This window comes from Xenopus laevis, chromosome 9_10L (genome assembly GCF_017654675.1).
Source record: "Xenopus laevis strain J_2021 chromosome 9_10L, Xenopus_laevis_v10.1, whole genome shotgun sequence".
NCBI lineage: Eukaryota > Metazoa > Chordata > Amphibia > Anura > Pipidae > Xenopus > Xenopus laevis.
The window spans coordinates 133,195,797-133,214,386 of NC_054387.1; the positions used below are offsets into that span (position 1 = coordinate 133,195,797).

Here is an 18,590-nt window from a genome sequence, read left to right on the forward strand (position 1 = left end):
CACCACTGGCCTTGGCTATGGGAAGAGCCTATAAGAAATATTCTGACTCCGATGGATGAGAAGATACTGCGGCACATAGGCTGGAGCAGAGGGACAAGATTGAGGGGTCTAATGAGGAATAGAGTCTGGCAATATGTGGGTTCTGGCAAATGCCAGAGGGGCTGCTATAAGGTGCCATAGACAGTCACTATTTAGTGGGCCGGTGGGGACTGATTGGGCCTCTGTGTATCTGAAATGTCAGGGTCTATTTTAATTCTCAGTCCGGACCTGAACAAAGGAGATGATTGGGTGCAGAAACCAAGGGAGACAAGTGGGACACAGGGGTCTATTGAGGAGCTGAGAACAAGGCTTATCCCATATTCCCATGGGAATCCTGTTAGGGGCCCTTTGGCAGTCGGGGGCCAGACAGATGCAACAGTCCAATTAAATGGCTGGGATGGAGACCAGTGGGTTTGGTTTGAGTAGTTTGTGGATGTATTCGAGTGTAATAGGGGTGATCTACACATATCTGAGGGTGCTATATGGGTGAGCTTTTTTATTGTTAAATTTGGGGCCCGATATGTTAGCAGGACCAACAAAGCAAGTGGCCAGTGGCTAGTAACCCATGATTATTAGTATTGGGCACTGTTATTGTTGATGGATTCCTCTAATTCCCCAGTGTCCATAAGTGTTGGCACTGAACCCCTAATAACCCTCAGCTCTAGTTCATTCACCCCTGAATGTATAGCCACGCCTTCCTCTCCATTTGCACATACTCAGTGCCACTCCCCCTCTGCACACAAAGCTCCGCCTCTCAGTGTGAAACTGCCAATTCCTGGCTGAGTTGAGGTTGAGCAGTGCTTCCACCAAAGGCCTGTCTGTCTGTCCTGCAGGTAAGTACTAACTGTTAGTAGGGTGGTATTACAGGGGTACTCACCTACTGCTCAGTTTCTGTCCCAAGTTTCTTCTACAGTCATGGGCTATAGGGTGCTCATGGGAGTTGTAGTAGAGTAATGGCTGAAAGACCACAACCCAGAACTGATATTAGGAACATAAAGTGGAGGGTTTCCAGAGCTCATTTCTGTTGGATAAGTTTGGATTAAGGTATTAAGCAAACGGTTTGGATGCATGGCCTCATAGAGAGCATTACAGTCAGCAGCATGCACCTAAATTACCAAGTGGCCAAGCTGGGTTTTCATTTAAAGAGACGGTATTATCAAAAGAGAATGTTTGTGTGTGCCTGGTTACAGTGGGGCTTATTTATACACGTGGGGCTTATTTATAATTGCAGGACAAATTTGAACCTGGGCAGTAACCCATGGCAACAAATTGCATTGTTAATTTTATTATTCTACCTGCAACTGGTTTGAAAAAAAACTGGTTGCTATGGGTTACTGCCCAAGTTTGTGAATGAGCTGCAGTGTGTAATGTTGTGGAATGTGCTTCAGACATAATGATCTGCTCAGTGTGAATCTTGTGTCCATGATAATGAATAGTAATAACAGGTGTGAAACCACCATGTGTGATTATTAGCCAATGAGAGAAAGGGAAAGCCAAAACAACTTCCCAATATACATCCATTACATGTTCTCATTGGCTTTCATTTGTTTAGGCCTGGATTCTGCTGCATTGATTTGATACATACCTCCCAACATTTTGGAAATAAAAAGGGACAACATTTTTTTTCGCACATAGAACAGTGAAACGTTCTGACCACGCCCCTTTCTGTGGCCACACCCCCAATTACCATGTTCATTTTACAAAATTTGGCAGGTTATGAAAGTTTGAAAATATTTATCCTCGTCTAAACTGTTTTTTTTTTTTGTCTCAAAATTGTTACAAAGTAACTTATTTGCACCTGTTGGCTGTTCTGTGCTCTCTGCTAAAAGCCAATTAAGTGAGAGAGTTTTTCTTTTTCTGGCTGTTCAGTGCAGAGAAAAGAGGGACTTTCCAGTACAAATGAGGGACTGCGGGTTGAGCTGTCAAAAGAGGGATTGTCCCTCTAAAAACGGGAGGTATGTTGATAGTCTGACCCAGCAGTGCAGAGAACATACACCGACACTGCTTTTAATTGCTATTGTATTTATATATCCCAGTGGAACTGTGTAATTACTGTATGTTGGGAAGCTGCTTAGAATGACATTTATTTCCTTATGTGCCTAATCTCTGGGGCAGGGACTGATGGCAATGTGATAGGGACCTTAGATTGTAAGATCACTGGGGCAGGGAGTGATGGGAATGTGATAGGGACCTTAGATTGTAAGCTCACTGGGGCAGGGACTGATAGGAATGTCATAGGACCTTAGATTGTAAACTCACTGGGGCAGAGACTGATGGGTATGATGTATAATCTCTATACAGTGGTGTAAAACTCCTTTTCCTTAGTGTAAGTGTCAATTACCACCTGCACTGGCCGTGGGTTCAAACACTGCTCTTTATATAAAGCTATTTATATTGACATTATATTGCTTCCTATTGTGCAAATCAACTCCATTGTCTCTTTTGTAAGGACACAAACTCCTTTTATCTGCTATTTAGTTGGTGCAACTTTCTGTATGTAAATATGCCATATATATATTTGTTTTGTCAAGCTTGAAAAAAGGACAAAGACTCTTCTCTGTTCCCCCGTCTCCCAACCTGCAGGATCATCGCTGTCTATGGGGAGGTTGCACCAGACTAAACGCTTGTTTCTGCCCAATCTGCACAAAACCTTGTGTTCTTGCCTCAATGTATTTACCCACAGCAGCCCATCTGCTCCACTTGTAATAGACTGATCAAACCAGACTGCTGATTGGTTGCTATTGGTAACTGCACTGGTGCAATTTAGCACCTATATTAGTAAATGAGTTATAATTAGCAAAGGTTTCCCTTGCTGCGTGTAATTGCCTAATCACAATACCAGTCAGTAAATATTTAATTTTCTTCCTTGGCAGGAGGGATGAATAAGACGGATCATGCGCGTCTCTGACATGCCGTGAAAGCAGATCTTCTGGTCTCCACCCAGAACAAGGTTTCTTGAGCGCAATCAAAATGGATCTGAAGTTGGCAGAGAAAGAGGCTTTGGACTGTACCGACGGCCTGAGCATCTTCTCTATGGCTACTTGCACACAGACTGAGCCAGGGATATTACAGACAAAGACAGAAGAAGTGGAACCAGGTGAAGAAGCTCTTGGAGAACCTGTGAGGGCACTAGAAGGATCTCCTAGAGAAGAGGAGCAGGAGAATTCTAAAGGACACAATGCCACAATGATGAGTGAAACGTCTTGTTTTCCACTGGTGGAATTTGAGTGGGAAACCTTGCAAATAAAGGCAGAAAAAGATAAACAAGACATTGAAGATCACTTGGTGGCCTTTATACTCAGTGATTGGAATTACTTAGATAATAAAGAGAGTTTGGGCTTAGGAGGACCCTCTTCAAAGCAAGAGACTCTATCGTGTCCAGAGACCAATGAGTTCTGCTGCTGTTCAGATGGGTTGGATCCTGGAGGGTTTCTTGGGCAGGCGCGGTGTAAGCCAGAGCTTGAGTCCAGCACAATGTATGTTGGTTGCTCAGATGATTCTAAATCATGTGCTGATAATTTTGTCAAGCACTGCTGTGTCCATCATAACACAATGAATTTTGCTGATGCCGAAAACGAAAGTCACATGGGAGAGCCCCCCTTTATCTGTGCTCTGTGTTGCCAGTGCTTCAGTAGCCCAGATGCCTTGCAGATACATCAGCTGCTCCATGCAGAAGAAACGGCTTTTACATGCAGAGAATGTGGCAAAAGCTTCTCTCTGATGAGCCGACTCCACAAACACCAAAGGCTTCACACAGGAGAGAAACCATTTGCATGTCCAGAATGTGGCAAAATGTTTTTCCTGAAGACCAGCCTTCAGAAGCATCAGAAATGTCACACAGGGGTGAAACCCTTCAGATGTCCAGAATGCGGGAAATATTTTTCTCAGAAATCTAGTCTGTGCACCCACAAGAAGATTCACACGGGGGAAAAACCATATGAATGCTCAGAGTGTGGGAAAAGCTTCTCTCTTAAGAGCAGGCTCCAACATCACCAGAGAGTGCACACCGGGGAGAAACCATTTGTTTGCACAGAATGCGGGAAGAGCTTCTCTCTAAAAAGCACGCTCAATACTCACTGGAATATTCACACGGGGGAGAAACCATTCACATGCACAGAATGTGGCAGAAGCTTCACTCTAAAGAGCAGACTCCAAAATCACCAAAGAGTGCACACAGGGGAGAAACCATTTACGTGTATTGAGTGTGGAAAAAGCTTCTCCCTGAAGAGCACACTCACTAACCACTGGAATATTCACACCGGGGAGAAGCCGTTCCAGTGCACAGAATGCGAGCAAAGCTTCTCCCTGAAAAGCAGACTCCACCGTCACCAACGACTGCACACAGGAGAGAAACCATTCAGGTGTGCCGAATGCGGCAAAATGTTTTTCCTAAAGACCAGCCTCCACAAACATCATGAAACTCACACCGGGCTGAAACCCTTCAGCTGTACAGAATGTGGGAAAAGCTTTTCCCAGAAATCTAGCCTTTATACCCACAATAAAATCCACACAGGGGAGAAACCATATACATGCACAGAATGTGGCAGAGGTTTCTCTCTAAAGAGCAGGCTTCTCCATCACCAGCGAGTGCACACGGGGGAGAAACCATTTACATGCACAGAATGCGGAAAATGCTTCTCTTTAAAAAGTACACTGACTACCCATTGGAATGTTCACACAGGGGAGAAACCATTCACCTGCACAGAATGCGGGAAAAGCTTCTCCCTAAAAAGCAGGCTCCGCAGTCACCAAAGAGTGCACACAGGGGAGAAACCCTTTGCGTGCTCGGAGTGTGGAAAATGTTTTTCTCTGAAAAGCTCGCTAACTGCTCACTGGAATGTACACACCGGAGTGAAACCGTTTGTGTGCACTTTATGCGGGAAAAGTTTTTCTTTAAAAACAAGGCTCCAAACTCACCAGAAATTGCATGCAGAGGCCAATTGTTTCACATGTTCGACCTGCGGGAAGAGCTTCTGCAAGAAGTGGGACTTCTACGTCCACTGTAACATCCACACAACAGATAAAGTGTTTACCTGTGCCGAGTGCGGCAAAAACTTCTCTACAAAAGGAGTCCTCCAGAAACACCACCAAATCCACACCGGGGAGAAACCATTTACGTGTACAGAATGCGGCAAAAGCTTTTCCCTAAAGAGCATACTCAACCGGCACCATAGAGTTCACACAGGGGAGAAACCCTTTACGTGTATCGAATGTGGCAAAAGCTTCTCCCAAAAAGGCTCACTTGACAGTCACTGGAATATTCACACCGGGCTCAAGTCTTTCGCCTGCACCCACTGTGGGAAAGAATTCTCTCGAAAGAGCAGGCTCACCATTCACCAGAGAATCCACACAGAGGATAGAAGCTTCTCTAGAAAGAACACAAGTGGGGGGCAGAGACATTTTACATTTACAAACTGTGAGAAAAGCTTCTTGCACAACCACCATAAAGAGAACACAGAGGATTTTGGGAGAAGCTGGTCTCAAAAGGGAAACTGTGAGAATCATCAGAGAGCGCCCCATGGGGGGAAACCTTTCCGGTGTACGGAGTGCGGGAAGAGTTTCTCTCTGAAAGCGACCCTTTACAAGCATCATATGGTTCACACGGGGGAGAAACCTTTCACATGCACCGAATGTGGCAAAAGCTTCTCTCTAAAAATCAGACTCCGTTATCACCAAAGAGTGCACACGGGAGAGAAGCCGCACGTATGTAAAGAATGCGGCAAATGCTTCGCTCTGAAGCCTAACCTCAATGTACACCGGCTGCTTCACACAGGGGAGAAACCGTTCACCTGCACCGAATGTGGCAAGAACTTCTCCCTCAAGAGTCGACTCCAACATCACCAGAGAGTGCATACCGGAGAGAAACCCTTTAAATGCAACAAATGTGGCAAAAGCTTCTGCCAAAAACGTACACTTACGATTCACTGGAAGGTTCACCTAGTATAGCGTTTTCTATAGGAGCCCCACGCGTTCCATTGATTCAATGGGTAGAAATATCCGAATTCTGTAAAGGTTCACACATTTCCAAGAGGTAAATCAGCAGGGGGCGAATGGGCCTGAGTTTATTTCTTTCGAGAGCGTATATCAAAGGAAATATACAAGTAGTTATTTCTGTTATTCGTTTGTGTGAAAATCAATGGAAAATGCTTACAATTAAAATAAATGCAAATTAAAGAGCATTGCACTGTGGGAAATGGTTACATTAATAGAAATAAGGGGACATCACTAGGAACAATGCTTTAGGTTAAATCACCTGCTGGTGGTCATATTGCTAATCTCGTGGCCCAGGTCGCTGACTACCTTCCATAACATTCACATCAGTCCCAAGTCTTTTCTAGGAGAGGTCCATGCTGGATCCAGTGAGCCATTGAGGTGGTCGATATTGGTTTATAATGTAAGGCAATATGGGGGGTCGGATAGCGGAACTGCATCTATGAACAGTTGCTGCGATCCAACGGGATTTTTACCCCTGCCCAACTCTTGGCCAGATATCAATCGGGGAAGCCCATCGGAGGGCCGATAAACTGCCGACTCTGTCTGTCTGTCTGTCTGCAGCTTTTATTGGCCCATGTATGGCGACCTTTAGTGGGCAGGGCTACACATGATCTGCAGCAAATCACATCTCAAGAATTTCTATAGCACAGTCCAGCCAGGGCAGCAGCAAACATATCATCAGAAATTGCTTTTATCTCTGCTGTAAACCATTGATCGGTTACATAAGTACTTTATACAGCGCTGACCTTTCCTGCAGCCCTCCAGTAACCTAGAGATGGAGTGATGGGTACAGGAGGTATAAGCTAATAATCTAAATGAATGGGAGAGAAACCCAAAGCCCTTTCAATTAGATCCTTATAAATGGTGCTTGGTGATGTCATTCATTATAATCGGTGCTTGGTCATTTCTGTCACATGACTCCCTGAAACCTGGTGAAAAAAATGAGGATTTTAGATGTGTCCTTGGAGTTGCATGACCCGTGTATATGATCATGGGACTCCTCAGTGATTAAGGTGCAATTATAATGTTTCCAAGAAAGATCGTTGGTTTCAATACACACGTGTAGAGCTGAATGATCTGATATACAATAGAAACTATAGAATTCTCCCTGTATCTGATGATTCAGCACTAACAATGGCCGATACTCTGGTGCCAGTCCGGTACACAAGGGTCGGGTGGGTTTTGGCCGACCTCACACCTGTGGGTTGAGCTCTTCTCCTGCTTTCCTCGCCCGCCAGCTTCTGGCTTTATAGTCGTGTGCCTACTGACCCCGCCCCTTTTGTGACATCATTGGTGGGGCGGGTCTATAAAAGGAAGCCAGTAGGCGGGTGCAGGGAGGTCGGGCTTCGGGCGGGGAAAAACCCGTCTCGCACATCACTAATATCTTGGGATGCAGCAAATCCAGGATTCGGTTCGGGATTCGGCCTTTTTCAGCAGGATTTAGATTCGGCCAAACCGAATCCTAATTTGCATATGAAAATTAGGGGCGTGAGGGAAATTATGTGACTTTTTGTCAAAAAATAAGGAAGTAAAAAAATGCTTTCCACTTCCCACACCTTATTTGCATATGCAAATTAGGGTTCAGATTCGGTATTCGGCCGAATCTTTCACAAAGGATTCGGGGGTTCGGCTGAATCCATAATAGTGGATTCGGTGTATCCCTACTAATATCTATGTCTTCTGCTGATATCATTAGGCTACTCTCCCACCTTACACACACCCAATATCATACGTAAATGAATTTCCTACAATATTATCGGTGCGTCTATGGCCATCTTTACAATATCCTTATATGTTACAATAGGGGGTACGTTATGCGCTATAACAACAGATGAGCAGCAGCTGCGTTTCCCAGTTCCACAGAGGTGTATGTGTAGTATTATAGGACTATACTGGCTAAATAGGGAATAAATAGAGAATACTTAGGGAATACATAAAGAATAAATAGGGAATACATAGAGAAAAAAGAAATAGAGAATGAATAGAGAATAAATAGGGAATAAAGAGAGAATGAATAGAGAATAAATAGGGAATACAGAGAGAATGAATAGAGAATAAATAGAGAATACTTAGGGAATACATAAAGAATAAATAGAGAATACTTAGGGAATACATAGAGAATACATAGAGAATAAATAGAAAATACAGAGAGAATAAATAGAGAATACATAGAGAATAAAGACCTAGAGAATAAATAGGGAATAAATAGAGAATACAGAGAGAATAAATAGAGAATACTTAGGGAATACATAAAGAATAAATAGGGAATACATGGAGAATACATAGAGAAAAAAGAAAGAGAATAGAGAATACAGAAAGAATAAATAGGGAATACATAGAGAATAAAGACCTAGAGAATAAATAGAGAATACAGAGAGAATAAATAGGGAATACATAGAGAATAAAGACCTAGAGAATAAATAGAGAATACAGAGAGAATAGAGAATACAGAGAGAATGAATAGAGAATACAGAGAGAATGAATAGAGAATACAGAGAGAATAAATAGGGAATACATAGAGAATAAAGACCTAGAGAATAAATAGAGAATACAGAGAGAATAGAGAATGAATAGAGAATACAGAGAGAATAAATAGGGAATACATAGAGAATAAAGACCTAGAGAATAAATAGAGAATACAGAGAGAATAGAGAATGAATAGAGAATACAGAGAGAATGAATAGAGAATACAGAGAGAATGAATAGAGAATAGATAGAGAATAAATAGAGAATACAGAGAGAATGAAATGAATAGAGAATAGATAGAGAATAAATAGAGAATACAGAGAGAATGAAATGAATAGAGAATAGATAGAGAATAAATAGAGAATACAGAGAGAATGAAATAGAGAATACAGAGAGAATTAAATAAATAGAGAATACAGAGAGAATGAAATGAATAGAGAATAGATAGAGAATGAATAGAGAATACAGAGAGAATGAAATGAATAGAGAATACAGAGAGAATACAGAGAGAATGAAATGAATAGAGAATGAATAGAGAATACAGAGAGAATGAATAGAGAATACAGAGAGAATAAATAGAGAATACAGAGAGAATGAAATGAATAGAGAATAGATAGAGAATAAATAGAGAATACAGAGAGAATGAAATAGAGAATACAGAGAGAATTAAATAAATAGAGAATACAGAGAGAATGAAATGAATAGAGAATAGATAGAGAATAAATAGAGAATACAGAGAGAATAAATAGAGAATACAGAGAGAATGAAATGAATAGAGAATAGATAGAGAATAAATAGAGAATACAGAGAGAATGAAATGAATAGAGAATAGATAGAGAATAAATAGAGAATACAGAGAGAATGAAATAGAGAATACAGAGAGAATTAAATAAATAGAGAATACAGAGAGAATGAAATGAATAGAGAATGAATAGAGAATACAGAGAGAATGAAATGAATAGAGAATGAATAGAGAATACAGAGAGAATGAATAGAGAATAAATAGAGAATACAGAGAGAATGAAATGAATAGAGAATAGATAGAGAATAAATAGAGAATACAGAGAGAATGAAATAAATAGAGAATACAGAGAGAATGAAATGAATAGAGAATACAGAGAGAATGAAATGAATAGAGAATACAGAGAGAATGAAATGAATAGAGAATACAGAGAGAATGAAATGAATAGAGAATAAATAGAGAGCAGATCAGTAGGAGTGAGTAGGAAGGACAGGGAGGTGAGTCAGTGCTGCACAAGTGGAGTCTGTTTCTGCAGAGGAGGAGGAGGAAGGAGGTAGAAAACAAACACAAAGCTGCTGCCTCCGTCTGACTGACACTCCTCTCTGAGATTTCTGTGGGGCAGCGCCTGGGACTCACGTGGGAAATGACGGAGAGGACAATCCTAGTTGCACATCAAGTTTGGTTGGTTGACAAAGGCATTTACAGCCAAAGGCTGACCCCGCCCCCCCAAAAAACAGCACAATGTGTATCTTCCCTTGCAAATGAATTCTGTTCTCAATGGGCGGGGACTCGCAGCACACACGTGACCCAGCCAAGCCGCCTGTATTTCGGGCCCATGATTTCTCCCACTGCTCATCAACCAATAGGAACAGATGTGACGCGTTCTCTAACCTCCATTTACCGCCCCCTTCCATCTAGCCCCGCCCCCAGTGAGTGCGTGCTCGCGACTGGAGTCGGTGGCGCGCGGAGCCCTGACACAGGAAATGCGCGTGGCCGATATTGAATATGGCGGCGCCCTGCCCTCTGCTATAGGTAAGCGGCTACACAGGGGCGGAGTATCGGCTCAGGGTCAGTCAGGGTGTGGCCCGGGATCATGTACAGGGGAGTGCGCGGCTGTTGTGTGAGAGACGAGTGATTATTCACAGCTCCTCATTCTTCTTATTCTAATGTGAGGCAGGAGCGGCCCTGTCTTGTACTGGCACTTCAGTATCAGCTGCTTCTACCACTTTCCTCTTCTACTGAGTGAGCTCTCGCCCTAATGTCTGTGTTGTACAAAAGCCTTGTGACTTATACCTGAAGAGTCTGCCCCAATTCCCTGGCAAAGTGTGTGTCCCTTTAAGGGTCAGGTGACACAGGCAGATTTGGGGAGATTAGTTGCCCAGAGACAAATCTCTTCTTTTTCGGGGCGACAAATCTCCCCAAACTGCCTTCCTGCCTCAACTTCGGGCGACTTCGGGAAACAAATCCCGCCGGCGATTTACATTTTAGCCGGTGGGGAGGCAGTTCGGGGAAATTAGTCGCCCCAAAGAAGAGGAGATTTGTCTCCCCGAATCTGCCTGTGTGCCCTGACCCCAGGACCGCCATCAGAAATCGCAGGGCCCCATACGACAAAATTTCCTGGGCCCCCTATTGGTGGTCAGGCCCCCCATAAAAAACATTTGTGGCCAGGGGCCCCCCATTTTAAAATATTGGTGGTTAGAGAAAAAAAAATTGGTGGACAAAATTGATGCCAGCCCCCCCCCCCCCCACATTATAAGAAAATTTGTGGCCAGGGCCCCTTAAACGTCCATGCCTTCCCGAAGTCAGCAGCTCTCAGAATGATGGGGGGCCAGGCTAATCAAGTAAATGTGGTGTGGCCGGGCCCCCCTTACCCTCAGGGCCCCCTACAACTCTCCCCCCTGTCCCCCCCTGATGGCGGCCCTGCCTGACCCTAATACATTTCCAGTGTTTGTGTTGTGAGTGTGACTATTGTGTGACTGTATTGTGTGACTGTATTGTGTGACTGTATTGTGTGACTGTATTGTGTGACTATTGTGTGACTGTATTGTGTGACTATTGTGTGACTGTATTGTGTGACTGTATTGTGTGACTATTGTGTGACTATTGTGTGACTGTATTGTGTGACTGTATTGTGTGACCTCATGTTATTCACGTATGTCATTTGTCTGATGTCCTACTTTGTGCCGTCACAGGGCAGCGCATCTGGTGTACAAGGAATATGGGTCGAGGAGCGTTCTATCCCCACACAGACCGACGGGCTCCCCCATTACCAACATGGATCCACCCCCGTAACTGACCGAGATAAGGAGGCTAGGGGACAAACCAAAGCACTGAGCGGTATCATAATAAAATGGCTTCCTCCTCTCTGGTGGGTTCCATGGCGGCTGAAGGGGAAATATGGAAAATAAAAACAGAAAAAGATGAACTGGGCTGTACTGGAAGTCTGGATATAATAAACACGGCTGTTGATACACTACTCAATAGGGAACCTGCACCTAGAGAAGTGAAATGCGAGAAGGAAAGGTCACAAACAGTAAAAAATGAAATCGATTCATCACCTGCCGCTGAATCTGAACCGGAGTCCGACCTGGAAATCTTACAGATAAAGATAGAGAAAGATGAACCCGAGGATCACCTGAATGCCATAAAAAGGATGGTGGTTAGAATAACTGACGAGGAGAACAGTCTCATTGATGAGGGAAACCGGGGCTCTGAAGTGACAATGCCTTTGTTAATACAACAGAGCCTTCCGCTAGTCCAAGCCTCTGACCCCTCTGATATTGGGGATAAAACAAGGGAACCGTTACAGAACGTCAGTTTCCTCCTGGCACAGCAGAAAACACCGACGCACTTAGAGGGGGTCTCAGGCACGAGGTACGAGAAGTGCTCCGAAAGCTCCGAATCAACGTGTTACATATGCTGTAAATGTGGGAAAAGCTTCTCTGTCCATAACGAACTTCTCACCCACCCCTGTGCCCCCGATAACTGCCCCCGAGTGAGTCTTGCTGAGGGCAACACTTTCATCTTCACCGGAAATAACATTCACCAAATGGTCCATATAGAGGATAAACCGTTCAAGTGTACCGAGTGCGGCAAATGCTTCTCTCAGAAGAGTAACCTGCGCAGTCACCAGAAGATTCACACGGGGGAGAAACCCTTCACATGTAACGAATGCGGCAAAAGCTTCTGCCAAAAGATCCACCTTATTCGGCACCAGAAGGTTCACTCGGTCGAACAGTCTAGTGCACCAGATGATAATAGTGTCACTCACATCCATGTCCTCTATGCCAACCATAAAAATGATACAGAGGAGAAACCATTCCCCTGCGCAGAGTGCGGCAAAAGCTTCTCCCAGAAGGGGCAGCTCAGCAAACACGAGAAAACCCATTTAGCAGAGAAACCCTTTAACTGTACGGAGTGCGGGAAAGGCTTCCTGAGAGAGAACGAACTGTATATCCACAAGAGAGTGCACACAGGGGAGAAACCATTCACTTGTACGGAATGTGGCAAAAGCTTCTTCCAAAAAAACAAACTCAACCGGCACCAAAAGGTTCACTCAGGGGACAAACCGTACGCGTGTTCCGAATGCGGGAAAAGCTTCTATGAGAGATGTGTCCTGTACACTCACCTGAGAGTTCACACTGGGGAGAAACCATTCGCCTGTCCAAAATGTGGCAAACGGTTCTCCCAAAGGAGCACCCTATACAAGCACGACAGGATTCACACGGGGGAGAAACCATTCACGTGCAGTGAATGCGGGAGGAGCTTCACGCTAAAGAACCACCTTCACGACCACCAGAAAACGCACAGAGGTGAGAAACGTTACTCTTGCATGGAATGTGGGGCCAGCTTCTCTGTGAAGGACAAACTTCTAAAGCACCAGAAAATCCACACTGGTTAGTGAGGAACCTTCAACCTTTCTGGAACTGCCTGGAAAAAGCTTGTGGGACGCGGGGCACAGGCAGCACCTCGTTTTTAACAACCAATGGAATTTTACTCTCCTGTGTACCCCAGTCTCAGTGCTGCCCCCTTCTGGCTTGTCTGTTTCCTTACATGTGCTTCTGTGGACTTTCACTATTCCACTGGACCAGCTATAAATAATCCTTCATGGGGGCTGAACTGTCCCACCCAACATTCCAAATGTAAAACTGATCACAATTGTGTTGCACATCAGGACAGGGGGTATGTGGCCAAGATGAGACTTGGTGACCAGCTTTTGGCTTAGAGCAATGCCACCGTTCTGCAGACCTACAGCAAAATTCCCGGCTGATTGTATAGACCTGTGCAGCCAGGGAAGCCATTGCAGCCCCCAGTCCGACCCCTGCATCTCTTGGTTTTTCCGCTAATTATTTTCCGAACCATAGTTGTATTTTCCTATTAGCTGGAGCCTCTTGTTAATAAATGCAAATAAAATAGTTTCGATACATTGGGTGTTTCATCCGATATAAATATGCCCCTTTCATCTGTTTAATTCAGAGCACCAGTGTGTTTATAGGGATTAAACAATAAAATCGGGATGAACCGAATCCACTATTTTGGATTCGCCCGAATCCTTCGCAAAAGATTTGGCCAAATACCGAACCAAATCCTAATTTGCATATGCAAATTAGGGATGGGAAGGGAAAAACATTTTTTACGTCCCTGTTTTGTGACAAAATATCACATTATTTGCCTCCCTACCCCTAATTTGCATATGCAAATTAGGATTTGGTTCGGCCGTGCAGAAGGATTCAGCTAAATCCGAATCCTGCTGAAAAAGGCCGAATCCTGGCTGCATCCCGAACCGAATCCTGGATTCGCATCCCTACAATAAAACACCGGCCAAATCATGACTTCCAAGCCACAGTCCTATAACCCTGTATCTTCTTACAATCGGTCTATATCTTACAAACTGGGTGGGGTGAAGCCGAATAGAGAGAACAGTGTTTTTGGGTGAATATTGGCACTGTTAGGCATTTCCTATTTAAATCTATACAGGGGGGCAGGTTCGACCATTCCTTTTCCCAGACTGGCAATACCATAGAGAAATCTAATAGTTACCAACACTGGAGAAAACATCCCTGACACTGTGCCAGGACATCACACGGCAAATATGAATGTTACAATATTAGTGAAGCCTGAGACTGCATCGGGCAAACTCTCCATTTCTGCTTTTTGAGTCATATCAGAAATTATATATAAATATATCTCTGTGCAGTTGGTCTGGATATTATTAGGGAATAAAAACTTCAGGGACTCAGTGGAAATGAGGACAAGTACCAGCAGGGAATTAGGGGCAGGTAACAGCTGAAGTGCAGTCCTTTCTGAGGGTAGGACTACATGGACGTTTTCGGCGCGAACCGACGCGCTGCGACAAAACGCATTCGACAAATCAAATGTGACAAAAATAAGGTAAGTGAATGCATGGTCAGATGAAGTCGCAGCATTGAACCGACACAGATGCAGCGCCTGCATCCGACAGTCGTGTGGCATCAGATCAATGCTGCGACTTCATCCGACATTTCTCTCTCTTACCTTATTTCTGTCGCATGCAACTTGTCGCAGGAGTTTTGTCGCAGCACGTTGGATCGCGACGAAAACATCCATGTAGTCCTACCGGGACTGCACTAGGCAAATCCATAATGGAAAAGGACCTTGGATTCCTTGTTGAATTAGAGAAGGGACAGAGAAGGGCAACTAAGCTGGTAAAGGGAAAATCTTAGCTATGAGGAAAGACTGGCCAAATTGGGGATGTTCACTCTGGAGAAGAGGCGCTTGAGGGGTGATATGATAACTATGTATAAATATATAAGGGGATCATATAATAATCTCTCTAATGATTTATTTACCAGTAGGTCTTTCCAGCTGACACAAGGTCATCCATTCCGATTAGAAGAAAAGAGGTTCCAGCTAAATATTGGGAAGGGGTTTGTTACAGTGAGAGCTGTGAAGATGTGGAATTGTCTCCCTGAATCAGTGGTACAGGCTGATACATTAGATAGGTATAAGAAGGGGTTGGATGCTTTATTCACCAGTAGCTCCTCCCAGCAGACAGGAGGGAGCCAATGAGATTAGAGGAGGGAAAGGGGTGTTACAGGGAGAGCTGGGAAGTGAATCAGGGGTACAGGCTGATACATTAGATAGGTACAAGGAAGGGTTGGATGCTTTATTCACCAGTAGCTCCTCCCAGCAGACAGGAGGGAGCCAATGAGATTAGAGGAGGGAAAGGGGTGTTACAGGGAGAGCTGGGAAGTGAATCAGGGGTACAGGCTGATACATTAGATAGGTACAAGGAAGGGTCGGATGCTTTATTCACCAGTAGCTCCTCCCAGCAGACAGGAGGGAGCCAATGAGATTAGAGGAGGGAAAGGGGTGTTACAGGGAGAGCTGGGAAGTGAATCAGTGGTACAGGCTGATACATTAGATAGGTACAAGGAAGGGTCGGATGCTTTATTCACCAGTAGCTCCTCCCAGCAGACAGGAGGGAGCCAATGAGATTAGAGGAGGGAAAGGGGTGTTACAGGGAGAGCTGGGAAGTGAATCAGGGGTACAGGCTGATACATTAGATAGGTACAAGGAAGGGTTGGATGCTTTATTCACCAGTAGCTCCTCCCAGCAGACAGGAGGGAGCCAATGAGATTAGAGGAGGGAAAGGGGTGTTACAGGGAGAGCTGGGAAGTGAATCAGGGGTACAGGCTGATACATTAGATAGGTACAAGGAAGGGTCGGATGCTTTATTCACCAGTAGCTCCTCCAGCAGACAGGAGGGAGCCAATGAGATTAGAGGAGGGAAAGGGGTGTTACAGGGAGAGCTGGGAAGTGAATCAGTGGTACAGGCTGATACATTAGATAGGTACAAGGAAGGGTCGGATGCTTTATTCACCAGTAGCTCCTCCCAGCAGACAGGAGGGAGCCAATGAGATTAGAGGAGGGAAAGGGGTGTTACAGGGAGAGCTGGGAAGTGAATCAGGGGTACAGGCTGATACATTAGATAGGTACAAGGAAGGGTCGGATGCTTTATTCACCAGTAGCTCCTCCCAGCAGACAGGAGGGAGCCAATGAGATTAGAGGAGGGAAAGGGGTGTTACAGGGAGAGCTGGGAAGTGAATCAGTGGTACAGGCTGATACATTAGATAGGTATAAGAAGGGGTTGGATGGTGTTTAGCAAGTGAGGGAATACAGGGATATGGGAGATAGCTCATAGTACAAGTTGTTCAGAAAAAGAATTAGCACTAAAACCCCCTATGTCTTTGCTAAAATAATTTAAGATCTAACTTGGAGCGCTTTAAAGTTCTCAGTGCTATTATCACGTGTTTGACTCCCAATCAATCCCATGGCAACACACAATTAATATATAATGTCTTAATTGTCTCAATTGATTATTGCTAAGTACAATAAATGAATTGATTTAAGTGCCTGTGCTATAATTCATATACTGTGACTTTCAACTGATTTTATGCTTATGTCTAATTAAAATGATCAAAAGTCCATTGGTTCTATATAAACTTTAAATAAAGTGCTGGTGTTATAAATATCAATTTCAAGGTGCAAAGCGCTTTATTTATACACTTTTAATATCATGAACTCGATTGATTGATATTTAATTAGACATAAGCATAAAATCAATTGAAAGTCACAGTATATGAATTATAGCACAGGCACTTAAATCAATTAATTTATTGTAACAATCAATTGAGACATTATATATTAATTGTGTGTTGCCATGGGATTGATTGGGAGTCAAACACGTGATAATTGCACTGAGAACTTTAACGCACTCTGAGTTAGATCTTAAATTATTTTCGCAAGGACGTAGGGGGTTTTACTGCTAATTCTTTTCCTGAATAATTGTTTGGTTTATATACCTCTATACAAAACCTTGAATTAGGGAACATAAGTGAGTGAATATTAACTACAAGAGAATTGTTTATTAATTGGGATCATAGTACAAGTTGATCCAGGGACTGGTCCCATTGCATCTTGGAGTCAGGAATGAATTGGAGAGGCTTCAACCTTCCCAGGGTTGTTTAAGCACAATTCTTCTATATCTAAATGAGTATAACGCACTGGCACATTCTTATTTTTATACAAAATGTCTCCTTTAATAAATAAATTAGCTTTTATTCATCGCAATCCAGCGTGTCCTAGAAGTCCATATTTATGACGTGTTAAAGAGGTTCCGTTGCCAGGGAACAGGAGTTGGACACGTGATCATCTGGAACCAATCGGGGAAGCTCTTCATTGGTGAGAGATTGTGGCATTTTAAAGGGGCAGCTCTTGGGTGCCTATATAAAAATGTAACTATTTTATAAGAAAAAATCAATGATCTCCCCGACCACCAGCAGACTTTACATCTAAATGTGTTGGAGCTGGGAGGGGGGGGCAGATGAAGTGACATCACACACACAGATATGACATCACTTGAATGACACAGGGGCATCTGGCTCCAGACTGAAATACAGCAATGGCTCAAGGTGCACTTTTGTCAATTACTTTAGCAGTTGTAAGATTTTTAAAAAAATATTTCCAGTTTTTAATGGATGTTGTTTTCCCTGAAGAGTGAGCAGTAGCTTTTGCTGAGAGTCAAAGGGGTGAAGAGCTACAGCCCAACACAGCCCCCCCATCAGTGATCAGACAGGAACATGGCGCACTCATGTATTTACCTCAGAAGGTGCTGTATTTAAAGGAAAACTATACCCCTCAAACAATGTGGGTCTCTATAAAAAAGATATTGCATAAAACAGCTCATATGTAAAACCCTGCTTCATGTAAATAAACCATTTTCATAATAATATAGTTTTTAGTAGTATGTGCTATTGGGTAATCATATATACAGGTGATCTCTTCCTGTTACAGGTAGAGCTGCAGTATTTCTGGTCAGGTGATCTCTTCCTGTTACAGTTAGAGCTGCAGTATTTCTGGTCAGGTGATCTCTTCCTGTTACAGTTAGAGCTGCAGTATTTCTGGTCAGGTGATCTCTTCCTGTTACAGTTAGAGCTGCAGTATTTCTGGTCAGGTGATCTCTTCCTGTTACAGTTAGAGCTGCAGTATTTCTGGTCAGGTGATCTCTTCCTGTTACAGTTAGAGCTGCAGTGTTTCTGGTCAGGTGATCTCTTCCTGTTACAGTTAGAGCTGCAGTATTTCTGGTCAGGTGATCTCTTCCTGTTACAGTTAGAGCTGCAGTATTTCTGGTCAGGTGATCTCTTCCTGTTACAGGTAGAGCTGCAGTATTTCTGGTCAGGTGATCTCTTCCTGTTACAGTTAGAGCTGCAGTATTTCTGGTCAGTATTCATATAGGGCCTTACATATGAACTGGATGTGATAACGTCTCCTCGCTTTGCTGTAATTCTTGGCAGTGTTGTTTTGTCTC

The 18,590-nt window shown here is 43.7% G+C and overlaps 1 protein-coding gene across 1 annotated transcript; it reads left to right on the top strand.

Annotated features, from left to right (window-relative positions):
• Window positions 1-731: 731 nt before the first annotated feature.
• LOC108703740 (zinc finger protein 585A-like) lies at window positions 732-13,670 on the top strand. Its single transcript, XM_041576458.1, has 4 exons — window positions 732-872; window positions 2,913-5,970; window positions 12,378-12,470; window positions 12,552-13,670. The coding sequence occupies exons 2-4, from the start codon at window positions 3,010-3,012 to the stop codon at window positions 13,140-13,142; spliced, it is 3,645 nt and encodes a 1,214-aa protein (XP_041432392.1). The 5' UTR covers window positions 732-872; window positions 2,913-3,009; the 3' UTR covers window positions 13,143-13,670.
• The last annotated feature ends 4,920 nt before the right edge of the window (window positions 13,671-18,590 follow it).

Bases quoted from the DNA above. Each gene is read 5' to 3' on its own strand.
- LOC108703740 (XM_041576458.1), top strand. From the start codon at position 3,010: ATGGATCTGAAGTTGGCAGAGAAAGAGGCTTTGGACTGTACCGACGGC. The intron at 5,971-12,377 runs GTTCACCTAGTA...AGTCACCAGAAG, and splicing joins CACTTACGATTCACTGGAAG to ATTCACACGGGGGAGAAACC. The intron at 12,471-12,551 runs GTCGAACAGTCT...AATGATACAGAG, and splicing joins GGCACCAGAAGGTTCACTCG to GAGAAACCATTCCCCTGCGC.